Source organism: Trachypithecus francoisi, unplaced genomic scaffold (assembly GCF_009764315.1).
Source record: "Trachypithecus francoisi isolate TF-2019V2 unplaced genomic scaffold, Tfra_2.0 Lachesis_group9, whole genome shotgun sequence".
NCBI classification, from domain to species: domain Eukaryota; kingdom Metazoa; phylum Chordata; class Mammalia; order Primates; family Cercopithecidae; genus Trachypithecus; species Trachypithecus francoisi.
The window spans coordinates 15087720-15115519 of record NW_022681474.1 but is presented as its reverse complement, the minus strand read 5'-3'; the positions used below and the strand labels follow the sequence as shown (position 1 = coordinate 15115519).

General features: G+C 44.2%; 1 protein-coding gene across 10 annotated transcripts in view; it reads right to left on the bottom strand.

The window, feature by feature from the left end:
- Positions 1–14500: 14500 nt before the first annotated feature.
- WDR37 (WD repeat domain 37) overlaps positions 14501–27800 on the bottom strand; it is a 79301-nt gene continuing 66001 nt past the window's right edge. For all 10 annotated transcript variants that reach the window (XM_033208646.1, XM_033208641.1, XM_033208647.1 and 7 more), the window contains 3 exons: positions 22453–22587; positions 21492–21606; positions 14501–17472 (listed from right to left, as the gene is read on the bottom strand). In XM_033208646.1, the coding sequence (XP_033064537.1) occupies positions 17341–17472; positions 21492–21606; positions 22453–22587 (382 nt within the window). In that variant the 3' untranslated portion in view covers positions 14501–17340. The remainder of the gene's footprint in view (positions 17473–21491; positions 21607–22452; positions 22588–27800) is intronic.

Below are 27800 nucleotides of genomic sequence, written 5' to 3'. Positions count from 1 at the left end.
GCACTCCCCACCCACGGGCCCAACGTCCCACCCCATATCCATGGGCACCAGTGGCTCAGGAAAGCACCAGCAGGCAACACCAGCAGGAATCAGGTGACACAGACAGGGACTGAGCAGGAGAGCTACAGGTACTAGGCAGCACAGGAAAACCTTTCTGGCCCAGGGCCCAACAGGCAGCGCTGGAAGAACTTTCCACCACAAACCATGCCTGCCCCTCGGGTGCCAGCAAGGATGGATAGGGCCCATCAACACCAGGTGACCTGGGGAAATGTTCTCCTCCTCACAAGCCCAAGGTCTCCCTCCTCCCCCTACACACACCATGAGGCCTGGGGAAGCACTGTCCACCCTGCAGCTCGGATTTTCTCAGCCACCTCCCAAAACTAAGAAGCACAGGAGACTTGAGGAAATGCACTCCACTCTTCTGAGTGACACTAGCAAACAGTGAGCATTCTGCCAACACCAAGCGGCATGGGAGGTGCCCTCCTGCAGGACCAGAATCACCCCCCACTCAAAGACAATAACAATTACAAATAGTCTTAAACCAAGTGAAAAAGGGGAAAGACTCAGCAAATAAATAGAAGATAAAAAAAGAATTAAACAGAAATTATGGAACCCCAAAATACAACTGAAACAAAAAAAACACTCAATGCATGAGCTCAATGGTAGAATAAATATACAAACGAGAGGATCAGTGAATTTCATGCTAGAACAATAGAAACTACACAGTCTGACCAACAGAGGAAAAAAATAGATTTTAAAAAAATGAACTGAGCTTCAAGGACCAATGGGACAATAACAAAAAAAAAAATCAAACTTCATGCCATCAGAGTCCCAGAAGGACAGGAGAAAGTGTGTGAGGCTGAGAAAATGATTCAAAGAAATCATAGCTGAAAATTGCCCAAATTTGGCAAAAGACATAAACCTAAAGACTAAAGAATCTCGGTAAGTCCCAAGCAAGATAAACCCAAAGAAATTTGTGCCAAGACACATCATAATTAAACTTCTAAAGACTACAAGTTAATAAAAACATGTTTAAAAGCAGCCAAGAAGCAGCAGCATATTACCAATCGAGGAAAACTTACTCAAATATAGCAGATTTCTAATCTGAAACCATGGAGGCCAATAGAAAGTGGTACAACAGTTTTCAAGTGCTAAAAGGATTGTCAATCCTAAATTTTATATCCAGCAAAAATACCCCTCAGGAATGAGGGAGGAATAAAGATGTTTTCAGATGAAAATATATAAAGGAATGTGTCACTAGCAGACCTACACTTAAAATGTGGCTAAAGGAAGCTCTCCAAACAGAAAGGAAATTAGAGCAAGAGGAGACTTGGAACCTCAGAAAAGAAGGAAGAACATATAAATAGGTAAAAATAGGGATAAATAGCACACACTATTCTTTTCCCTGAGTTTTTAAAATCATATTTGATGGCTGAAGCAAAAATGAGAAAACCATCCAATGTGGTGGTTGACGTATGCAGAGCAAATACTTGAGACAATTTTATTGTCTGAGCAATACTCATAACAGTATTTTAAAAGTAGAAAGAAGAAATTGAACTAATTGAAAGTAAGTTTTGTACATTTCACTCAAAGTGCTAAGATAGATACTGATACCAGTAGATTGTGATGTTGTGTAAGTATATTGTAATACTTAGAGCAACTAATAAAACTTATATGAAACAATATACTCATAAACACTACAAATAAGTCAAAATAAACACACCACAGTGTGTGGGATATCACTAAAGCAATTCCAACAGGGAAATTTATAGCACATAACATCTGTATTAGAAAAGAAGAAAGATCTCAAATCAATCATTTAAGTTCTTACCTCAAGAAATTAGAAAAGGCAAAGTAAATCCAAAACAAGTAGAAAGGGGAAATAACAAAGATTAAAATGGAAATTAATTAAACTTAAAAGGAAAATAAGAGAGAAAATCAATGAGACAAAAAGCTACTTCTCCATCCCCACAACCCCAAAAGGAAACCAATAAAATTGATAGACCTCTAGCTAGGCTGACAAAGATAAACAGAAGGTACAAATCACCAAAATTACAAAATAGAGGATATCACTACAGATCCTGGAGCTAGCCACAGGCTAAGAGAAAGTACTTGCAAAAGACACATTTGATAAAGGACTGTTATCCAGAATATACAAAGAACTCTTAAAACTCAATAATAAGAAAATAACCCAACTTAAAAATGGGCCAAAGGTCTGAACAGACACTTCACCAGAGAAGATATACAGATGGCAAGTAAGCACATGAAAAGATACTCATCATCATATGTCATTAAGGAATTGCAAATTAAAGCAACAATGAGATAATGAGATACTACCATACACCTATTACAATGGCCAAAATCCAAAATACTGACAATACCAAATGCTGACAGGGATATGGAGCAACAGGATCCTTCATTCACTGCTGGTGGGAGAGCAAAATAGTACAGCTACTTTGAAAGGTAGCATATTAGTCCATTTTCATGCTGCTGATAAAGACATACCCAAGACTGGGAAGAAAAAGAGGTTTAATGGACTTACAGTGTCACAAAGCTGGGGAGACCTCACAATCATAACGGAAGGCAAGGAGGAGCAAGTCTTACATGGATGCTGGTGGACAAAGAGAGAGTTTGTGCAGGGGGAACTCCTCTTTTTAAAACCATCAAATCTCTTGAGACCCATTCACTATCACGAGAACAGTGCAGGAAAGACCCAACCCCGTAAATCAATCACCTCCTTCTGTGTTCCTCCTACAACACAGGGGAATTGTGGGAGTTACAATTCAAGATGACATTCAGGTTAGGACACAGCCAAACCATATCAGGTAGTTTGGCAATTTCTTACAAAACTAAACATACTCTTACCATATGATCCAAAAGTTGCTGTTCTTGGTACTTACCCAATGAAGTTGAAAATTTATGTCTACATAAAGACTTGCAAACAGATGTTTAGAACATTTTTATTCATAATTGCCGAAACTTGGAAGTAACCAAGATGTCCTTCAGTGGGTGAATGGATAAACTCTGCGACATCCAGATAATGGAATATGATTCAGTAGTAAAAAGAAATGAGTTATCAACCCATGAAAAGACATGCAAGAACCTTAAATGCATATTGCGAAGTGAAATAAGCCAATCTGAAAAGGCTACATACTGTAGGATTCCAACTCTGTCACATTCTGGAGAAGGCAAAACTATAAGTGAAGGTAATTTTTTTAAAAATCAGTGGCTGCCAAGGCTGAGGAGAGGGAGGGATGAATAGGTGGAGCACAGAGATTTCTTTGGAGCAGTGGCACTACTGTATATGATACTAAAATGATGCATCCATGTCATTACACATTTCTCCAAACCCAAAGAATGTCCAAAATCAAGAGTAAACCCTAATGTAAACCGTGGATTTGGGGTGATAATGATGTGACAGTGTTGACTCTTCTATTGTAACATATGCACCTTCTGGTGGGGGATGCTGATGGTGGAGGAGACCGTGCATGTGTGGGGGCAGAGGGATATGCAACAACTGTGCATTTTCTGCTCAATTGCTGTAAGCCTAAAATTGCCCTAAAAACTAACATCTAAAGATAAAACAAAATGGTTTAGAAGAGGGCTAGAGAATAGATGAATATGTGATAAAACAGGAATGTAAAATGTTAATCATAAAGTTAAGTGGTGGAAATATGGGCTTTCACTGAAAAAATCTTTCAATTTTTCTGTAGGTTTGAAAATTGTCATAATAAAATGCTGTAGAAAAATAAATGTTGACATCATGAGTTTCTGCTATCCAGCACATCCATGACATCCAGGTGGCAGAGTCTGGAGCTCTGCACAGAAGTTGGCTCAGAGAGAAAATTTAGAAAGTGGCCAGCATGCATTTCACAGGGTGCAAATTCAAATTCCTGCAGGAGCCCGGCGGTTAAGGACGGTGCTGACCTGGTCCCGGCTCAGGTATCTAGACAGGGTGGCCCCTCTGCAGCTCCATCCAGTTGCAAAGTGGAGATGCTGGCCAGGTTTTGTCTGGTATTCTAGTATTTACAAGAAAAGTCAAAAATCTGAATTTTAAACCTTTTGCTTCATAGATGTTGGTAACATTTAAATACTAGTTTAAAAAAATAGCAGAGACTATGTCTGAAGGCACCCTTGGGAGTGGTCTTTGGGGTCTGATGAGGCTCCTTCCTTACAAAATGAGCAGGGAGGATCGCCCCACTCAGGAGAGCTGCCCCGGCCCCACCGGTCGGTCGCTCACTCAGGAGGGCAGCCCTAATCATGCACTGTTTTCTGACAGCGTTGAACCCACTCTCCAGGGCATCCAGTCATTTACAGAGCTGCTGGAAGAGACACCATTTTAAATGGGTTCTTCATCCCACAGGCAGTGGTTACTTGGACGGAATATTGAGGGGTTCCTCTTTTCTGGCACATTTGGAAATCTCTGAAATACAGAACATAACCGTGAACTAGAAAATTAACAGGAAATACATACTGCTTCCTAAATATGTCAAACATGGAGTGAGTTCCTTGCAGGGGATACTGACGATTCCTGGGCAATCTCTATTGCAGGCCTGCTGTGTCCGCCATGGTCGGCATTTCACCCTTCCCTGAAGTAGCCACGCGAGAACCGGAGATACCGTCAGTGCCTGCTGGAGGGGCCTAACCCAGGAAGGGCAACAGTGTGGTCCTCCCTCGTTCAGAGTGCGCTCAAGTCCACATGTGACTTCAAAAGATGCTGCAAAACCATGGAGTGAGGCTAAAAGTAACAACGCAAGCTACGACTTCAGCCAAAAAATGAAAAGAAAGGAAATGGAAGCACGACACTGCTTCAGCCTGTTTTAGTTTGGGCTAGGAATATCATTAATCAGTCCCTCAAGACATTTTAGCTGTGGGTAAGAAAATAACACCTTTCATAAACAAACTTATCTACAAGGAGAGAAGAGTAAAGCCAGAGGCTGGGAGTGTCATTAAATGATTCCGTTGCTGAGGACAGCATGTGACCGGGGACAGACAGCAGCAGCAGAAAGGCAGGAAAGAGAAGAAAATCTGTCGTGGCTGGGAGGAGAGGTTTGCTAAGAGCCTTGCCACCAGGACACCCTGGCCTCATGGAAAGGTACCAAGCCCTGCACTACCCAGCCCTGTTCTCTTTTTCCAAATGGGCTGGAAGAGGGAAGCCTGACATAGGAGCTGTCTGAGCACACACGGCTGCATCTGATGGCGTTGAATTAGGATAATTAATCATCCCCATGCATTTTCCAAATAGAGGCACATTTCAACCACTCCAGATTATGATGTTCTAAGTTTAATTTTACATTTGAAAAATACACATTCCATTCTCGAGAAAAGAGAAAATAACTGTAAAGTAACTGTGCAATGTTTCATAAAGATAAAGGGCTATGAAACATGGTTTCGTTCTGGTAAAGATGACTTTTATGTTTTTGTGACTTTACTTTTCCTAATAAAATGTTTTCACTTAAAAACAATAGCAATAATAACAACAACAACAACAACAAAACTCACAATGTGTTACCTATTTTAAAAGTTCTCATCTATGCAGTTAGATACTACGGAATGTAATTTTCTAACTTCGATTTAAATCAAAGACCTCAGCTTCCACCTTAAGTGAAAAAAGAAGAACAAAGTAAACTCAAAAGTAATGAGAAGAAAGGAAATAATAAAAATCAGAGCAGAAAACACTAAAATACCAAATGAAATAGAAAAATCGATAAATCAACATTTTGTTCATTAAGAATACCAATAAAATTTATAGACCTTCAGCCAGATTAATCAGGAAATAAAGACATAGTTACCAATATCAGGAATGAGAGAGGTGACATTATTATAGATTCCACAGATATTAAAGGATAAGAAGGGAATAATATGAATAACTTTATGCCAATAAATTCAATAGCTTAGGTGGAATGAAGGAATTCCTTGAAAAACATAAGCTGTCAATTTTTAATTCAAGTAGAAATTGATAACCTGAATATCCTCATATCTAATACATTTAACTTATAGTTTAAAACCTTTTCACAAAGAAAACTCCATATCCATATTGCTTCACTCATGAATTCTACCAAACATTTAAGGTAAAAATAATACCAATTCTACAGAAACTCGGAAGAATAGGGAAAGCTTTCCAACTCTATGAGGCCTGCATTACACTGATACTAAAATCAGAGACTTCAGAAGAAAACTGCAGCCCAGTCTCTCTCATGAACATAGACACAAAAATCCTTAACAAAATAATTGCAAATCAAATGCAATAATATAAAAAAGAATAGTAGAATATGACAAAACTGGGTTTATCTTCAAAAATGCAAGGTTAAACATTCATAAATCCATTAATATAAATCTCATTAATAACCTATAAAAGAAAAACAATATGGCTATCTCAATAGGCACCAAAAAATCGGAAAAAATATCCTACATCCATTTCTCTTAATAACTCTTCAACAATCAATGAAGAGAACTCCTTCAACTGGATGAACATCTGTGGAAAACATAGCACTAATATCCTAATTAATGGTGAAATAATGAGTGCTTTCTCTTTCAGATCAGGAACAAGATGGAGTTCACCTTCCCCACTTTGGCCCCACATTGTATTAAGGGTTCTCACCATCACCATACATCAAAATAAGAAAATAAACCAACTGCTACTATCCCGAGGTAGAAAATCTGACAGAACCTATTCTAAAAGTGATTATAACTGGTAAATTTTTTTTAAAACTGCAGGATAGGCCGGGCGCGGTGGCTCAAGCCTGTAATCCCAGCACTTTGGGAGGCCGAGATGGGCGGATCATGAGGTCAGGAGATCGAGACCATCCTGGCTAACACGGTGAAACCCCGTCTCTACTAAAAAAAAAACTACAAAAAACTAGCCGGGCGAGGTGGCGGCGCCTGTAGTCCCAGCTACCCGGGAGGCTGAGGCAGGAGAATGGCGTGAACCCAGGAGGCGGAGCTTGCAGTGAGCTGAGATCCCGCCACAGCACTCCAGCCTGGGTGACAGAGCGAGACTCCGTCTCAAAAAAAAAAAAAAAAAAAAAAAAAACTGCAGGATACAGATAAATGCACATATTTCCTCTGTTTTTGTCTCGGAAACTATTTCTCCCTCACGTTTGCAGAATAATTCTCTGGACACAAAATTCTTTACTGATGGTCTTTTCTTTCCAAACTTTAAACATTTCACTCCATTCTCTTCTTAGTTGCATTGGTTCCTGACATCTGATGTCATTACTATTATCGTTCCTCCATAGATAAAGTGTTTTTGCCCTGACTTCTTTCAAGATTTTCTTTTTGTCTTTGGTTTTCTGCAGTTTGAATGTAATGCGCCTACGTGTTGATCACGTCTCTTGTTATATATCCACTTGGTATTTATTCCCTGAGCTTTCTTGATTTGTAGTCTGCTTTTTCCTGTTAATTTTGGAAAGTTTTCAGCTATTACTTTACATCTCTCTCCTCATCCTTTCTCTTTCTCTTCCTGGTATTCCCAAACACACATATTATATCATTTGTGATTGTGCCACAAATCTTGGATACCATTCTGCCTTTTTCATTCTTTTTTCACTTTGCTCTTCAGTTTGAGTGGTTTCTATTGACCTGTCTTGAAGTTCACTGATGCTTTTCTCAGTCATGTGTAGTCTGCTAAGAGCCAATCAAAAGCATTCTCCATTTCTATTACAATGTTTTTTATATCTAGTATTTCTTTTTATTCTTAGGACTTCCATTTCTCTGCCTACATTACCCAACTGTTCTTGCCTTTTGTTCACTCTTCCCACTTGAGCCCGTGGCATACTCATCACAGGTGTTTTTAAATTCGTGTCTGCCAATTCCAGTGTCTCTGCCATATCTGAGTCTGGTCTGATATTTTGTCTCTTCAGATTGTGTTTTGACTTTTGGCATGCCTTCCCATCTTCAGCTGAAAGCCAAACACGATGTATTCAGCAGAAGGCACTGAGGTAAGCAGACCTTTGGTGTGAGGTTTTATGCCTCTGTCTAGGAAGAAGGCTGGGCTCATTATCTGCTGTAGCTGCAAGAATCAGAGGCTCCAGTCTCCTCTGGTGTCTTTGCTTTTGTCTCCCCTACTGTCTTGATTTCCCTTGAAACTCCTTCTTAAGTAGAGTCAGAGCTGTGGCCCCCTTGGTTGTCCTTATTCAGGAGCTCTTTAGTTGTGAGGCCAGGTGGAAGAGGGGAGGGGAGGGAAGGGGAAGGGGAGGGAAGGGAAGGAAAGCGGAGAGCAGCGGAGGGAAAGGGGAGGGGAGTGGAAGAGGAGGGGTCTGCAGCCCCATGATTTGGTCTCATGTTTTCAGGGGGCCTGCACACTGCATCTGTGACCTTCACAAATGATTCTCAAGGTACTGCCCCCTGAGACAGGAAGGCTAAGAGGCTGGAGCCAAGTGATTTTCCCTCCCCACAAGTCAGATGTGCTGGTGAAGGCCTTGCCCTTGCAGAGTGGGGTCTGTAGGGAGAAAGCTCTGGCTGAATTCAGTCACCTTCCCTCCCCTCGCCACACTGGAGGGGATCCTTCTCCCGTCTGCACCATAGGAACTTGGTGGTGCTCCTGGAAGTAGAACCCATGAAACTGAGGCAGCCAGCAGACCAGAAATCTGGGTGCCCTCGCTCCACAGCCAGCCCCAGCCTCCATCGATGCCTCCAATGGCCCTATGTGGGGTTCCTACCCATTTCTGGCTCCAGCAGCTGCTCTTCCGGAGACCACAGTTCTCTGTATCTGCCTGTTTCTCCAGTTTTGGGGTCAGCAGTTTGCCCTGTGACCACAACTCTCTGCTGTGATCTAAGAAAAATCACTGTTTTCTGTTTTTTGCCTTTTTATGGTGAGGGAGAGAGAAATGACTTCCAAGCTCTTTTACATGTTGGAATGGAAACCAGAGGTCTCCAGAACGGTCACATTGGGAAAGGTATGGCAGGCTCTCAGAGTTAAAAATCAGCATTTACAGGAATTCACCCAGGAGAATGAAAACATGTCAGCACAGAGACTTGTACACAAGTGTTCATACCAGCTTTATTTTAAATAGCCAAAAACTGGAAACAATCTGAATGTTCATCAGCAGGTAAACAGATGAATTTGGTTTATCCACACAACAAAATCCTACTCACAATGAGAAGAAATAGATTGGGATATGCAATAAAATTAATCTTTCAAAATAATTTTTCTGAGTGAAAGAAATCAAAAAATACATACTGTATAACTGCATTTATACAAAATTATAGAAAATGCAAATTAATCTCTAGTGACAGAAAGTAGACCAGTGTTTCCCCAAGGGTGGAGTGGGGGTGAGGAGGGGCAGTGCAGGGAACACGGAAGGGCCTGGGTGACTTTCTTGGGGGATTGTGCATGATTTCGATTGTGGGGATGATTTCATGGTAAATGCCTGTCAAAGGAAATCACGTTTTATACCTTAAATATGACTGGCGTGTTGTCTGTTACACCAGAATACCAGAATAAAGCTGTTTCAAAAGAGAGGAAAACTAAAATTAGCTCCTTCTGACAGGGAGTGGTTAGAGAACATATACAATTAATTTTATTACTGAAAAAGAAAGAAAATAAAGTTTATCAGTAGAACATTTTTATATTATGGAGCTAGAAAACTCCATAATACTTCAGGAGCTAGAAAACTTTTACAATGCATATGCATTTTAGAAAATGATTATATGTTTAGCCAATATTCTAGAACTTATCCACCTATGCAATGAAATGCTGTTTCCCCAAAACACAGACTGAGAATAAAAATTTTTATTCCAATATGTGGCCATTGCTCAATAACCATTTTTGGACTGTCTCCTGGATTTGAAATGATTTTCAGTCCCAGTTTATGAGCAACATTAGAAAACTACTTTTACTGTTTTATGATCACACCTGGCAAATGAAATCCTTATTACATTTCCTACTTTAAAGCTGGGATTTCTAAAATGTATTTGAAAGCAGCCCAGTTTTGACATAGTGTAACACACTGCCTTTCAACAACTTCCTCAGTGACCATTTTCTCAAGAACATTATCTTGGAGCAAAATTGGCTTTGTGTTTCCTCCTATGAAATGTGCACACTGCCTGAAAATCAGTTTAGAATAAAACTACATATTTGTAAATGGAAAAAGTACTAATATGTAAAGTGAATAAAATATGGCTCTTCAATGATGAGTTTAAAACTGATGCTATCAAAAAATATTGGTATAAATCCCCCATCTTATCAGCACTCACTTTATCCATCTTTGGAATAACACACACTTTCTCTTTAGAATTTCTTATATTACTCTTTTAATTACATAATATTAGGTACACTGAAGTATAAAAAATTCCTTCTAATTGTAAAGTATTATAAAGTATGAATACCCAGATTGCTTGAGCCCAGGAGTTCAAGACCAGCCTGAGCAACATGGCAAAACCCTGTCTCTACAAAAACATACAAAAATTACCCAGGTGTGGTGGCATGCATCTGTAGTTCCAGCTACTAAGGAGGCTGATGTGGGAGGATCAATTGAACCCAGGAAGTCAAGGCTGCAGTGAGCCGTCATTGAGCTGGTGCACTCCAGCCTGGTGACACAGTGAGACACTGTCTCAAAAAAAAAAAAAAGACATGCTCCCACCATCCAAATTAAGAACCCAACACTGCCGATTCTGAGCTCTTCCCAGTCCCACCCTCTGCCCCCAAAATATGTGACCACGGATTAGATGGATGGACAGGCAGATGTGGTTTGGTTTTTGTACTTTATGAAAATGGTTTCATATGTCTGTGGTCTTCAGTGCCTATGATTTCATTCCAAATTATGTTCCTAAGATCAAGGATTGCATGTAGCGTGATGGTCTCCGATTTTACCGCTCTGTGCTACCTCTGTGTAGATTTGCCAGTTTACCCGTGTATACGTTTGGGTTGTTTCTAGTTTGGTGCTATCACCCTGCACAGTCCCCCAGCACATGTGCAAGTTCTTTAGAACAGTGGTTCTCAAACTGGACAGTAGAATCCCACGAGAGCATGTTTATTATAAAAGGCAGGTCACCCTTCCGCAGAGATTCTGAGTCAGTAGCTTCTGGAGACCCAGAAGTCTCCTTTTTAACAAACACTCAAGATGATTCTAATGCAAATGCTCTAGACATTACAGCGTAATCAACTGTGTTCTAAACACACACCTAGTGTGCTGGGCATGGAGGTATGCACATAGCCAGACTTGCTGTGTTTCCAAAGTTGCTGTACTACTTTAGGCCCCAACCAACAGGGTGCAAAGTTCTAGTAGTCTATATGTGCTCCACAGATTTTCCCTCCAATCTAATGACTGTGAAATGGCATTTCATTTTGGCCTTAATTTTCATGTTCTCAATTTCTATATTTTGCTATTGGCTACTCATATTTTCTCTTTTGTGACGTACCTATTCAGGTCTGCTGTGCAATTTCCAATTCTCCTATAGACATACAAAATCTTATTTTGTTCACTATCCTGGATAGTAGTCCTTTGTGAATTATATGTTGCAACTACCACTTGTGGTTTATCATGTCACCTTAAAGGTGTCTTATATGAACAGAATCTTTTAATTTTAATGTAGTCAAATTCATCCATCTTTTCTAGTATGCTTAATGCATTTTTAAAGAACTTTAATAAATCTCAAATTATTAAAAAAATTAATTTAGATTTCTCCTTTAAAATTTAACAGTTAATGCTGGAATTGATTTTTGTTTGGTATGAGGTAGGGCTCCAAATAGATTATTTCATTTCATGTGGATAACAAACAGTGCTAGAACCATTAACTAAATAGGTCACTGTATTAGGGTTTTCCAGAGAAACAGAACCAATAGGATGTATATAGATACACAAAGACTTGTGATGAGGGACTGGCTCATGTGGTTATGGAGGCTGACAAGTCCTGCAGTCTGTCATCTGCAAACTACAGGCCCAAGAGAGCTGCTGGTGGTGTTTCAGGCCAAGTCCAAAGGCCTGAGACCCTCCCACCCCCAATCAATCATGCCTAGACAGGGTGTCACGTACCAGGGCATGACCACTCCAACAGCATCCATGTGGGAGGCAGATGTAGTACCCAGGTGAGAGGGAGGCAGAGTCTGTGGAGTGAGGGGGGGGGTGGGGGCAAGGTGCTCATCAGCACGGGTGACAGATGAACTTGGTTAAGATAATAATGTCTCTAAGTTGTGACGGACATTTCCTAACTCATCATCAACCCTTTAAGGGGAAAATCCTGATCATATATTTTAGGTTGTCGGTGCTAGAAACATCTTTTGAGTACACTAAGAAATGCCTGCACAATCAATACCTTTCCTAGATGTATTCTGAACTGTAGAATGAAGAACACTTCTTTCCAGCAAGAACTGCCTGTTCGCCGGGCGCGGTGGCTCAAGCCTGTAATCCCAGCACTTTGGGAGGCTGAGACGGGCAGATCACGAGGTCAGGAGATCGAGACCATCCTGGCTAACACGGTGAAACCCCGTCTCTACTAAAAAATACAAAAAAAAAAAAAACTAGCCGGGCGAGGTGGCGGGTGCCTGCAGTCCCAGCTACTCGGGAGGCTGAGGCAGGAGAATGGCGTAAACCCGGGAGGCGGAGCTTGCAGTGAGCTGAGATCCGGCCACTGCACTCCAGCCTGGGCGGCAGAGCGAGACTCTGTCTCAAAAAAAAAAAAAAAAAAGAACTGCCTGTTCTAACCCTTAGATCTCAATCCATCCTCTTTCTCCATCCTACTGCCAACAACACAGCCCGGGCAGCCAACATCTTTCACCTGGATGACTGGGCAGTCTCCCCACTTCTGATCTTCACACTTTCAGGTGCACAGGATGAAATCCAGAGCTTCCCCAGAACTTCTGGGTGAGACGGTACCCGCAAGTCACTCCAGCCCCCCAGGGCCACCACCTTTCACTGACACTCTGGTCACACCGTGAGCTCGGCACCTGAAGTGTCCCAAGCTCACCTTGTTTTTGCATATGGCGCTCTGCTCACTGGGAACTCTCCCCGCCACTTCCTGATGCCTTGACCAACCTCAGAGAAGCCTCCTTGACCAGATACCCAAAGCAGTTCCTCACCATTCTCCACTCGGCCCACAAACCAAGAGGCCTCAGGAAACTCTCGCTTGGCTTCCACACAGAGCTCCTGCGTCTCCAAAGACCTGCTTAATTCATTTTCATTTTGACCAAAAGCTGCTTAATAAAAGATATTCTACTAAAATTAATTTTACATTACACAAGACTTTTGGCCAGGCGTGGTGGCTCAAGCCTATAATCCTAGCACTTTGGGAGGCAAAGGTGAGCAATTGCTTGAGCTTAGAAGTCCGAGATCAGCCTAGACAACGCAGTGAGACACTATCTCAAAAAAAAATGTTTTTTAATAAAATAAAGTCACACAAGACTTTTAGCTCATTTCATTTTCAGCTTCTTCCCACTGTAAGATGAACTGTATATGTTACATATAATAAATTCAAGTGTTCCCAAATTTTAGCATAATTTTTTAAATTCTAAGTTATTAGGGAAAAACAGTAAACCTATGGATAGTAAGGGAGACCAGTGCCCTGGCGTTTTGGTGAACTCACAGCAATGTGTAAGCGTTTCTATCAGGATTCTTGATATTAATAGAGCATGAACTTTTAAATTCACTGAAGATGTAACATTATGAAATTTAGACAATAATCACAGGCTATTTAAGGAGGAAGGTGGGAAAGTTAAGTAACCAGTGGAGAAATGGTCTGCCCTTCTGGGTGTGAAGATACTCCCAGCACTAATGCAGCTTAGGCAGTGGCCTTGCCAGTGTGAAGGAGCCACTATCTGCTCAAGCAAGAACCCTCCCAGACTCTCCACCTGCTGAGACCACAGCAGTCTCAGCCACAGCCTCAGCACAGCCTCAGCCTCAGCCACGGCCACCACCACAGCCACAGCCCTAGTCTCAGCCTTGGCCAAAGCCTCAGCCAAGGCCTCTGCCTCCGCCTCAGCCTCAGCCCCAGCCCCAGGCCCAGCCTAGGCCTCAGCCTCAGCCACAGCCACAGCACCAGCCCTGGTCTCAGCCTCGGCCTCAGCTTCAGGCATGGCCTCAGCCATAGTCTCCGCCTCCACGTGTGGGTCGGACATGGCCATGCACCAGGAGCCTCCAGGAGCCACTCCCAATCTGGTTTACATTCTCCCACAGAAAATGGCACCTACTTTCTGTAACTGTTTTTTGTTGTTGTTGTTGTTGTTGTTTTAACTTTCAAACAAGCTTACTGCAATGAGAACAGTATGAGCATTTTATTATACTGAGGAACTTTACCAAAAATTGTGTCAAGCTGTTAACCCTTTTGGAAGTTTTCAGGGTCCTGATGAGGGATGAAGCAGCATAATTATGTATTGTTGAATGTTAACATAAGAGATAGATAGAAAACACAACTGATTTTTTTAAGCCTAAAAATTTTTCGAGTGACCATTATTATATTTGTTCAATTTCTAGGTCATCGTGATGTTTATATAGTCATTCACAATGTTTCACCAAAGCAAAACATGAAAAACTGTAAAAATAATAAAAGACTCCCAACACAAAGCTTTTATAATAATAATTATGGAACATGGACATTTTAATGAATTTCATATTGCAATGAAGACACAACACTTAGAGACAATTATATCAATACAATAAAAACTAATTCCACAGAACACTTATAAATGCATACATTTTCCTCCAAAGACACGTTTTTCACAGATTTAAGTAACAAATGATTTATATAGGTTTCTTCAGATTCCAAAATATGTACAGAGTTTTGTCTCTACCGAAACTGATGAGCAGTGGTTGAAAAACAGTTGCTTTGCCCAACAGCATGGCTGTTAAGAAATTCTGTATCGATACACGCTTTTTAGTAACCACAAATTTTCTGGCTATCATTAAATGAAATTCTGGACCCATCAGCATACAGGACAAAACTGTTCCCACTTCCAAACACTGTTTCACACGAGATCACATGTGGTTGACAGTATGACTTAATTTAGCCACACACATGTGCACACGCACATACACGCACCATCCCCAATCTTGTCTGTGACTCCTGATTAACACGCTGCAGCAGCAGTGGATGAGCTCACATTAGAAGATGACACAGCAGCGAACAGCAAGGTGCCCCAACTCCTGAGAGCTGTGCCTGAGCACCGCAGGGCTGCGCCCCAAAGGACGTGCAGGAATCCAGTTTCTGAGGTCCCTCCAGTTCGCTGGAGAAGGTGAGCAGCTGTGGCAGTGAAGGGCACCAGTGTACCTGGAACTCAATGACCACTAGGAATATTAATTTTTAAAAGCCTCAAAAATGTTTCATCTGGCAGAGATCTGGATTTGGCTATTTGCAGCCATTTTTCAATGTTCCTAACCATCATCCTAAAGCACCCAGAATTTCAAATTAAACCCCGAGGAACCCAAGCAGGCGGCCTGTGCAGTGGCCCCAGAAGCTGCCCTGGGCTCAGACCTTTGCATGTGCAGTGCGGGAGGCTCTGAGAATTAGACCTCCGGCCAAGAGAAAAAGCGAGGCCCCAGCAACATCTGGACACAGCACAGCCCTGCATCAGGCAAGTTCACTCAGGACAGCAGGAGCTGAAACCTGAGAGTCTAATCAACCAGAGGGACCAGGTAGGCTCCGTTCTCAGAACAGTGCAGTCAGGAAACAATGTCGGACAAAAACACAACAATTTTTTATCTGTAAAATCAAATGACTGAAATATTTGCTGTTTGTCCCTCAGCCAGGTCAGATCCATCTGAGGTTGTTATCAGTTATTCTTGGGCCCCGGGCTGTCAGTCATTTCAGAGTCATTCTAGATGACTTAGATTCAAAGTTCCTCAGGCCAGCTCCTGAAGACCCAAGTAGGGAGGTGCCTCTCAGCCCTGGCGAGCTGCACCAAAGGACAGGTCCCAAAGTCCCACGTCCTAATGCACCTGCATCTACCAGTCACCAGACGGGTTCCCGCCTACCTCACCATAAAACGGGGCAAAACACAAAGACCTGGGGGTGTCACATGACAGCTGTAAATATTACCTTCCTGTGTCTCTCCAAGTGGTGAGCCTCCAGGTAGACGTATTGAAAGGACTGAAAATACAAGAGGCAAGAAATGAGAGCCTCCTTATCAAAACCGTAACTCAGCAAGAAACATTAACGTACAGATACCAGGTGAGCAGTCATTTCCAAGAAGGCAAGAACACCAGGCTACCTCAGCAGTAGCAGGACTGGCACTGAGAGGCGTCCCCACCACGGGGGCTGGAAGTGTCTCATCACCGGGGCCTGCTGGCTGTGGCCATCAGCTTGTGCGCCTAAGTGGAGAGCCTACACCTTCAGGACATGTCGGTGTGACTGTCTTTCCTGCCTTCTGAACGGAACTCAGTATTCCAGCTATAAACCAAAGTGCTCCAGCCAGGCAACAGTGAGACCCAAAGTTTCCCAAAGACCCGTCTCTGAGGTAGTGTTGTTGGCTCTCAAACACCACCACGGCAGTGAGTCCATTTGGAAGCACACGACCGAGGTGCGGAGAATTAACTGCGCTCTGTGTGCAGGCGGCAGGGCCTCTTATCAAGGTCAAGTCACATTCAATGGACAAGTCATTTGAAACATCTAAAGCCTGTTTATAACCATAGCTATAAATTAAAGTGCTTTACATTTTGCTTAATATTTGAAATCGGTGATTAGAATCCTATTTCAAAATTTGCTAGGATGAGAGCTCAGGAGATTGAAATGATTTTCTATAAAAAAGCAGAAAACTTTTCTTTCCTAAAGAAACTCCAAATGGTGCAAATCCAACATCCCATGCTTTTTCTTAACTTTTAAACTCCAGGTTACCTTTGCAGAACTGTAACAGAAATCAGAGTGGAAGCTGACTACACGATAGCACGTGCTGAACTTCACGCGAGGTAAACACAAAATCCCGGAGCGATCCTGCTGGTCACCAGCCAACACAGGCAGCCCCACAGTCTTCCCAGCACAGGCAGATAACACAGGCAGCCCCACAGTCTTCCCAGCACAGGCAGATACATACAGTTACTTCAGGGAACGCAGGACCGCCGACGCCGCAACGTAATACAGAGGTTCACATTTAATTCACACAAATGTAATGCCCTACTGTTCACCTGTCCAATGTCAACAACTCACAAGCATTTCATGTGCTACATGGGAGGTGAGCTCCGCCTCTACTGCCCAGAGGACCCAATACACACACATATACAAGACAAAAGTAAAAAATACGACCACACATTTCTCCGTACATTTCATGCAAGCTGGGCACTATGTGAAAAGAACATATACAAAGCACCCTTCCCAGGGTCAAACTCTCACAAAAATGGCTGATTAATATGCAGAAAAGCCCGCACCCATCAAAGGTCTGTGCTGGCAGAGTGAAACCAAGGACTGCCGGTGTCCTTATTTTTCTTGTAGCAATGCAGGGATGTTGATGTTCCAACCAATGGCTTGCCGGTCAAACCCACAGGTGAACAGATTGCACACGGGGTGGTCCTCACTCCATGCCGAGCAGCACACCATTCTCCTGTGGCCCTAGTGACGATCAAACAAACCAAAATCAGTGCATTATTCCCGAAAGTAAGATTTATAAGACCTCAGCGAAATGAATAACCACATCACTCAAAGTAAGAAAGTTACAAGAAAACAACATGGTGCCCAGGATTAGTCCCAAGGACCACCGAGCAGGGACCACCAAGCATGGACCATGGATCATGGACCACCAAGCATGGACCATGGATCACGGACCACCGAGCACCAACCGCTGCCAAGCACAGACCACCGAGCACCCCATGGATCACAGAGCACGGACTGCCGAGCACGGACCACCGAGCACTGACCACCAAGCACTGACCACCGAGCACAGATTGCCGAGCCCGGGAGAGCCGCCAGGATGTGCAGCCAGGCCAGGACGAGTGAGGCCAAGACGCCAGTGAGCACAAGGGTTGGTGGAACCCGCCCCAAAAGCACTGTATGACTCCTTCCTTAAGAAAATGAGTAAGATTACAGTCAGACAAAAAAAAAATGATCAATGTGAAAATTTTGAATAAATGAAGCTAGGAGATATTTGGGGTAAATTAAATGATATTCACTCAAATACTTCAAATAGGATTTTAACAAATAACTGGCTTCGGTAATAAAGGAACTGGAAAAATACATTTGGTGTCATATAAAACAAAGATAAATAAATGGCCTTTTAGGTAGATTCCTACCATCTTCAGCAAGTCCACTTAAATATCAGCATGTTGGAAAAGTTACTGCAAAATATGTGACAGAGCAATAGCATATCGGTGTGTATGTAGGTAGCAGATGCAGACTCTTAGCCAACACTTAGAATGCCTGTAAGCAGTGCCTTAGGACCCATCTGCATTTTCTAAATTATACAACAGCTCTGATACATTCTATTACAGCATAGGGTACAAGAGTGAGTCAGTATTAAGTAAAGCTGACAGATTAAGAAACACCCAAAGAATGGCATAAAATTTTCCTGCAAAATATTCAAGTAAAAATATGCTATTTATACATCTGGAGAGAGAACCACAATAGCTATTTATACATCTGGAGAGAGAACCACAAAAGGCCAGAAAAATAAAACAATTGTAAGAAAGACCACATAACAAAGGGTTACAAAAGGCACAAAAAAGGAAGCAGCAATGCATCCATTAACTGGCAGTAAAACCAAGGCTGTGGGCAAGAGCTCTTCACAGTGAAAGTCAAGGCATTTGCTGCACAAGTGCCAAAGACAAAGAGCTTCCAGAAGAAAGCCAGCCAGGCTTTCACCGCCGGCAGAGCTCCCATGGGATTTCCATCTTTCGTGCGCCCACAGCATTGCCACCCAGGAAGCAGATGCACCCCAAAGATGTCCCATGCCATCGTGGCAGCCCCAGTGCACACGATGTGCTGCTCCAGGACACTCAGCACGGGGCCCCGTGGGCCTCCACTTCGCGGGGACCCTCACGTTCGGTGAGCCTCCACTTCACAGAGGCCCTCATGCAGGGAGGGACTCTCACACCCCGTGAGCCCTCACTTCATAGGGACCCTCGCGCCCCGTGAGCCTCCACATCACAGAGACCCTCACGAAGGGACCCTCGCGCCCCGCCCCATGAGCCTGATCTTCACAGGAACCCTGACCCTGGACCTCCTGACTCTCCACCAAGCTCACTTTCCCAAAACTCACGCTGGGAAGTGACACCTGCTCCAGCACTACAGGGACATATTTTCAATCAGTTCCTTTCACTCCACCACTTAAAGGCTCAAATAAGTGTTTTGTTTTCTCTCTTCCAAGTCGGTCAGCTTAAGAAGTAAGAACAATGTAAGTCGCTGATTTCCAGCAGGGTTCTGCAACACTGAAAACCACATTTATTTATCCGAAGAGGCGTTACAAGTTCTAAATAAAGTTAAATCACATTCATTCATCTTAAAAATAAATCTATTTCACAAGTTAATGGGTGCAGCACACCAACATGGCACATGTATACATATATAACAAACCTGCACGTTGTGCACATGTACCCTAGAACTTAAAGTATAATTAAAAAATAAAAAATAAATAAATCTATTTCATATACCACTTTAGGAGGGAATAAACCCAGGCACAACAGAATCCTACTATGTCAACAAAGTTGAATGTTCACAGATAACTGAAAAGAAAACTGTCTACACAAAATTAGGGCCACGAAGAACCATTCAGAATTCCATTTCTCTGAAGGAAAATACTCTCAAAGTAATAAAGTCATAATTCATAGTCATAAACAAATAGTTCTCATGAATTTGTGCTTCAAAATGCAAACTTTACATGCTGCACAGAAATTTTACAATTCACACAGGCATGTTGAAAAGACAACATTCTACTATGTCTAAGATGCAGCTGAGAGGACACATAAGTGATACTCAGCTGTTAACAAAACATGAAAAGATTCCCCAGGACAAGCAATTTATGGCTGTGTTAAGGGTTGTGAAGCATATTTTAGTCACTCTAATTTCATGAAATTTTTCTACTCTACTATTTTGATGTGTATCAAGGAGTAAAAACATCAATAATTAACTTCCAACAGCGCACTCAGGCTGTGAAGGGGACTGAAGAGACACCCGGTCTCAGTGAAGGCCATTCCCAGAAACTCTGTGCCACTTGAAGAAAAGGTGTTGCTGCGCTGAGAGAGCCCCCACTTTCGCACGCGCCTCCCGGATCACCCAGCCTGCCTGCAGTTTCTGAGGCTCACACCCCGCAGAGCAGCTGCGGCCCATGAGACACGAGCTGGTCTCTAGACTGGGCCACAGAGGCACTGAGGGGGCCACCAGAGCGGCCTGCAGGCGTGTGCGGCCCCGTGCAGCCACAGGAGGCCTCGGGGAACAAATCCATTTACTCACACAGGTATCCAGACAGTACTCCAACAAGATCAAAAGACAGGAAAGAGGGATCATCTATGAGGGGTTCCATGACGCACAATGCTGGGGAGACGCTGCCTTGACCACGGGGAGTTCCTGTGCATCGCAGCGGCCCCTGTGACCTCCCAGGGGAGAGCCAAGAGCAAATGCCACCCACACTACAGCGAGGCCCGACTGCAGAGCTCATCAGAGTCGCGAGGGAATTTGAACACTGGCCCCCAGGCCCCCTGGGCCTCTGCATCTGCGCAGGTGCCGTGAAGTCTCGATTCTCTTTGCGCCTTCCAGGCAACCAGGACAGGTGGGCTGAACAGCACATAGCAAGAAACTCCCTCCGCTGTCTTCCAAAGTTAGCAAGGAGCAACCCTTCACTAACAAGAAACTAACATTTAAATAGATTTTTTCCTGTCGCAACAGCCTGCCACAGAAACGTGTTTTTCTGGCTGGAGGTGGAAGAGATCCCACCTTAAAGACCCCCCAATCTACAACCAACTCGGCTTCTGCCTGGCCACAATGCCCACTCAACACTTCCAGCCTGTACAGACACAACTGCAGACATCTAAGACTGCTTCCCTACAGAGCTGCCACCACTAACACGTGCACCAAAGGGCTCGTTCCTCATGGCTGTGAAACAGAGGAACTGAATATTTTGTTTATTTTTAAACTTCAAAACTGAACACTGGGCTGCGTGCAGTGGCTCATGCCTGTAATCCTAGCACTTTGGGAAGCTGAGGCAGGCAGATCACCTGAGGTCAGGAGTTTGAGACCAGCCTGACCAACTTGGAGAAACCCCATCTCTACTGAAAATACAAAATTAGCCAGGCATGGTGGCACATGCCTGTAATTTCAGCTACTGGGGAAGCTGAGGCATAAGAATTGCTTGAACCCGCGAGACAGAGGTTGCGGTGAGATCACGCCACCGCACTCCAGCCTGGGCAACAAGAGCAAAACTCTATCTCAAAAAAAAAAAAAGAACACTGAGGTAGGTGTGGAATAACTCGGGTGTACAACTCTACTTCTTCAACTTTAAATTTTATCAACTCTAAATACAGCTCAAGTATTTCCAACAAAAACTTAGCATGCAAAGACTTAGTAACAAAATAAGAATGTAAAATATCTCTACCCATCCTCCTCCACCATGCCCTGCGTATGCACACCGACCATGCTGTTACCTGTCGGCTGCTCCGGGGAAGCCGTGCCAGGCGCACTCCTGACATATCAAACAGTCTCACTTGTCGGTTGTCATGGGGGAGGGCTATGATTTTTTGGCCGACACATACATTGATCCTGCAAAGAAGAGGTAAAAGTGGGTTGTGTATAAAACAGTGACACTCTTAAGTTTTTGAATTTACAGATAATGAGGCAGGAGGTTCCATATTATTCACATTTCAAGGCTAACTACATTAACACACTGCGTGTGCCACCTGCTTACGGTGTTCAAAAGAGACCAAGTTACTCACACGTAGCTACAAGATCACACAGACCCCATGCACATACATACAATACACACACACACACACTGCTCAATGGTAGAACGAGACCCACCCAGACACAAGACCAACCCTCACAAGAAGTCAAGAGAAGCCCTGCACGTCTGCCAGAAATGGGTCATTCTCATTCTTACAAATCTCACTGATCCTACCTGGTTTTAGGCTCAGTTAGTTTAAGTTTTCATGGAATACTAAAACTGCATTAGAGGACAAAGGAACCTAAACCATTGTTCCCAGGGTTCTATCAATTAAACCTCCACGAATAAAACATGAAATCGGGCCGGGCGCGGTGGCTCAAGCCTGTAATCCCAGCACTTTGGGAGGCCGAGACGGGCGGATCACGAGGTCAGGAGATCAAGACCATCCTGGCTAACACAGTGAAACCCGTCTACTAAAAAATACAAAAAAACTAGCTGGGCGAGGTGGCGGGCGCCTGTAGTCCCAGCTACTCGGGAGGCTGAGGCAGGAGAATGGCGTGAACCCGGGAGGCGGAGCTTGCAGTGAGCAGAGATCCGGCCACTGCACTCCAGCCTGGGCGGCAGAGCAAGACTCCGTCTCAAAAAAAAAAAAAAAAAACATGAAATCACAATCAACCCTTTCCCATCAGACTACGCCACTTACTTAACCAACAGTTTGACGTTACCTGTTAATGGCAGAGTCCGTGCGAATAGTTGCAATGGGGGATCTCATATTTTTCAAGTCCCAGACTTTCACTGTGCGGTCATCGCTGCCTGAAACCACGTTGTCTCCCACGGTGAACACGGCAGAGGTCACAGTGCTACAAGCAGAGGGCACAGGGTCAGACACAACAGCAGGTGCAGGACACGACACCACAGCCCACACACAACCCTGACCAAGTGGGTGGGAAGGAGGTCGGAGAAGCGCAAACACAGCTGTCTCCTCCGCAAACTGCTCCCGCCTCCCAAAGCCTCTCCACCAGTGCAAGAAAAGGACACCTGATTTCTTCCCAGTGGATTAGAAACACAGTCCATTCTACTCTATTCCACATCTCCAGGCAACGGAACAAAGAGAGGTTACAGAAAGTAGGGTTGGACAGAACATGCCCAAATGTCTACACATCTGGGTCTATAGCAGAGAATTTAAAAAATCCATTCCAACAACAACTCTTAATCAATGTAATCATAACACAGGAGTTAGAGAAAAACATTCTGACAACTCAACAATTCAAACACAGACAAAGGACTTGGATCAACATTTTCCCAAAGAAGATATACAAACAGCCAAGAAGCCCTACACACCAGCGTTCACAGTAGCATTACTGACAACGGCCAAAGAGATGCAAACAACCCACATGTCCATCAGCAGATGGATTTAATGCGGCATGTACACACAATGGAATATTATTCAGTCGTAAAAAAGAAACTCTAACACAAGCTACAACATGAATGAACTTTCAAGAATCCCCCTCATCTAAGATCCCTGGACTAGGCAAATTCATAGACACAGGAAGTGGAACAGAGGTTCTCGGGGTCTGGGGGACAGGTATGAATAGTTTCACAGGCACATCTAAGATCCCTGGACTAGGCAAATTCATAGACACAGGAAGTGGAACACAGGTTCTCGGGGTCTGGGGGACAGGTATGAATAGTTTCACAGGCACATCTAAGATCCCTGGACTAGGCAAATTCATAGACACAGGAAGTGGAACACAGGTTCTCGGGGTCTGGGGGACAGGCAAGACTAGTTTCATGAGTGCAGAGTTTCCATCTGAGATCATGAAAAAGCACGGGAAATAGTGCTGGTGGTTGTACAATGTGAACTGATTTAATGCCACTGAAATACACACATAAAAACAGTTAAAATAGTAAGTTTTATATTACGTATATTTAAACACAACTTTTATCTTAAAAAGTTTGAGGAGAAAAAGTCAACATCACAACCACTCTTGGAACCTGCTTATATAAATCCAAAATAATAACAATTTTCTTTTTAACTCAAATGTGTTGAAACATGTGGCCCTCAGGGAGAGGGGCTCAAGGAACCAAAGAGGCCCTGAAACAGTTAAGATGGGAGACACACCCTAAAGATGAAAAGTACCATAAAAACAAGAAGAGATGGGGAAGAAAGGTTTCATCAGTTTGTGTTAAACCCTTTCATCAACTTTGCTCTTGAAATGTAAAAAACAGTGTATGACATAGTGCTAAGTATATTAAATACCCTTACTAGTGGTAAAATTGGATTAAACATATAAACGAAGTATGTTATCACTTGAATTGCACTGAGAATCACTGAAGAAACCCAGGCAAAATCTGCAGAGGAAACCATGTCCTCACTGGCTGAAGCTGTGCTGGCAGTGGCTGGGGCGACTACCTTAACCAGCAATCAAAGGAAAGTCTCTGGCACTTGCCAGAAGGTATTTAGGACTCAAATAATAAAATGACATTTGAAGAAGAAAATTCAATCACCTCTTTGCTCACTGGCAAAGTTCAGTAAAAAGAGTGTGATAAAAACCTTACTTTCCCTGTGAGCTCAGGGCACACCATCCAGGCATGATCCACAGCTCTCTTCAGCAGCGGCCAGGGGGGCTGCATGTCCTGCCTGGCTCAGGGTTGGGGTGGGTCCGCATGCTCGCCAGTTCCCCATGACTGGCCCACCCAGGAAGACATGGTCTGACTTCAGGACACAGTGGGCAGATCCTGAGATGCAGGGGCAGTGCCTTCTCGAAGAGACACAGGCTTGACCCCTACGCTGTCTCCCAGGGCACAAAAACTGGAGTCACTCACTCTGTACAGAGGCTCAAAACCCACCTCACCCCTCACTCAAGCGGCTGAGATACCTACAAGATGATAAGCATGTGAATTTCCACCTATCCATGAAGGAAGTGTCCCCTTGTCATCACAAATCACTAATTTACATGGACCAAAAGCTTGGTTTCCACATCTACCCTCACCGAGGTCCGGTCCATAAAAATTGCTTGGAACTCTGGAGTCCAGTTAAATGCCAGTTGTCTCAGCCACTGAAGCTGTACCATGACATGGGATTTCATGCTCTATGTGACCCTGGATGAGAGGCGCACCATCCAGTCACCAAGCCCATTTATGAAAATCCTCCTCATTTAAGTGGACACGAGCTGAGTTCTAATTAAGTCTAAGTTCCACTGCATTAAGACAAGGTTTTTAAAAATATAACATCAAAGTACAGCAAAGCTACTAAGAATCAAGGAGTGTCAACACCACCTGGCAACACGCTCTGACACTGAGGCCTCGGAACACAGTCGGGATGATGTGGCAGCGACCGTTTTCACGTCTGCCTTCTCAAAGGCCTGGTCCTGGTGCCCACAGCTGTGGTGTGGATTTGCTGACACTTACTCCTCCCCCGCTCGGGGCCCTTCCCTGTGGTGCCGCATCCTGGCCTGTGGATGTAGCAGCCGCCCTGCCCAGGTCCACGAGAAACTAGAGCAGGCCCCTCCCCATGGGTGACAACCAACATCATCTCCTGGGGGGAAACTGCCAGACTGGAAACCGCGGCATCACACGGGGCAGGACACGAACAAACACCCAGCCCGGGTAACAAGAGCAGCAAAGGTAACTACAGCAGCACAGGTAACTACAGCAGCATGGGTAACAAGAACAGCCCGGGTAACAAGAGCAGCACAGGTAACTACAGCAGCATGGGTAACAAGAACAGCACAGGTAACTACAGCAGCCCGGGTAACAAGAGCAGCCCCGGTAACAAGAACAGCACAGGTAACTACAGCAGCCCGGGTAACAAGAGCAGCACAGGTAACTACAGCAGCATGGGTAACAAGAGCAGCCCGGGTAACAAGAACAGCACAGGTAACTACAGCAGCCCGGGTAACAAGAGCAGCCCCGGTAACAAGAACAGCACAGGTAACTACAGCAGCCCGGGTAACAAGAGCAGCACAGGTAACTACAGCAGCATGAGCAGAGAAACTCTGCAAAATCAACCCAGTAACTCCTCCAGATTCTTCATCTAAAAAAATAAAGAACAACGTGAGGGCTTGACTATGAATAAGAGGCTGCCATGCTTCAGTGAGAAGGTTACAATGAGGCTTAGAGGACTCCGACTGCTGGGGGAGCCTGGAAGAGCGAGAGGAGAGCTGCCCCCGACTTCTCTTTGAACTGGAGTCTTCAGGAGGTTTGGCCAAGTTAAATTTCAGTGAACATTCTGCTAAATTAATAGGAAAAAAGGCTCAACAAAAGATCGCCTAACCCCATGTTAATGAAATGCTGAAAGACATTAGGTTTTTAATAAATCACAATCCTGACAAGTACTGGCGGACATCAAAAGAAAAAAGAACTGGCTGAGAGGCAGCAGTTTCCAAGGCACCCTCAGCCCACAGGTCCCACGGGGAGGCTGGTGCGCACGGCCGTGCACTGGAAATGGTCCCGACGCTGCCAAACTCCGGCAAACTCATTTATCTTGTCGTGTGGGGCAGCCGAGCGTGCTCCTCCAGCTGACAGTGCGGCACCTCCTCGCCGCACACCACTGCCTGGTCTGGAACATTCCGCTCCCTCCGCGGGTCTCCATCAGCGGAAACGCCGCGAAGCTGGCATCCTCATTAGGACCAACAGCTGTCTCGCAGTCACACCGAGACACAGAACCGCTTCTGCATAACAATCTGCCGAAATTTCACGGCTAAGGAAAAGAAGACACGATGTGGAAAACACTGAGCCACAAAGCGCTGATGGGAGTGCTTTTCCGGCACGACATCAACCACTGACGATCGTTTCCTTTCCTATTTTTAAAACGCAGCTTCCTCGAGGTAATGTGTTCACCTCTGAGGAGCACGCCTGTGTGTCCACAGAGAGCAAGGGTGCTCGAGGGGGAGGCCTGCGGACGGCAGTCCCTTCCTTGGAACCCAGGCTTCTCAGTCAAGGCACTGAGAATAGATCTTTGAAAATGAACAGCTGTGAAACAGGCACCACTGTGGCTTTATTTTGGCAGGTCAACTGTTCTATTACAGTGCTGATACAAAAGTACAACACCTGTGTCACCAACAACCCTGACTTTAAAACAGTGCTCTAAGGAACCAAAGGACACCCCAACAAGCCAGCCCAGGACCCGGGGTGCCCCTCGGAGAGGGCGCTTCACAGTGCAAGGAAAGATGTGGGGTAGCTGCGTTGTGTTCAGAGTCATCAGAGCCCTTTCTGCAATTTCCAAGCTATCTGCATGAAATCCAACTCCTAACACATTAATCAGGTCTTCCCTTCACAGCCAGGCAGCCCAAATGCACACTCGGGGTCTCCGAAGTTCCATCCTGGCCTTTCTCATCACCCACATCTTTCAGAATTCCAGAACTCACACAAGCATTCGTTTGACAAACTCGGAGGACTGACCAAGAAACGGAAAAGTCACATTAGAATAAGACACATTTCTAAATACTCCTTGATGGCCACCTCCCAAAAAAGTGGACCTTTAAAATAAAAAACTATCAAAGCAAAAATCAAGTATGTATCACACGTGATTCTTTTTCAGAATTTCAAATTCAACTGTTCCCTGGAGAAGTCAGCTCTCCTAATGCATAGTTCCACCTCAGTAGTCTCATGGGGCCATGCTACTCTCCAAACCCCTCTTGGCAAAAATAATGAGAGAGAGGCTGGGCGCGGTGGCTCAAGCCTGTAATCCCAGCACTTTGGGAGGCCGAGACGGGCGGATCACGAGGTCAGAGGACCGAGACCATCCTGGCTAACATGGTGAAACCCTGTCTCTACTAAAAAAAAAATACAAAAAACTAGCCGGGCGAGGTGGCGGGCGCCTGTAGTCCCAGCTACTCGGGAGGCTGAGGCAGGAGAATGGCGTGAACCCAGGAGGCGGAGCTTGCAGTGAGCTGAGATCCAGCCACTGCACTCCAGCCTGGGCGACAGAGCAAGACTCCGTCTCAAAAATAATAATAATAATAATAATGATAAGAGATTTCCCAACTAAGTCACTGATAAGGGCTGCACTACAGAACTGTTCATGCAACAAATATTTATTAAGCACTGGCTGCGTGCAGGCCCTGCTCCT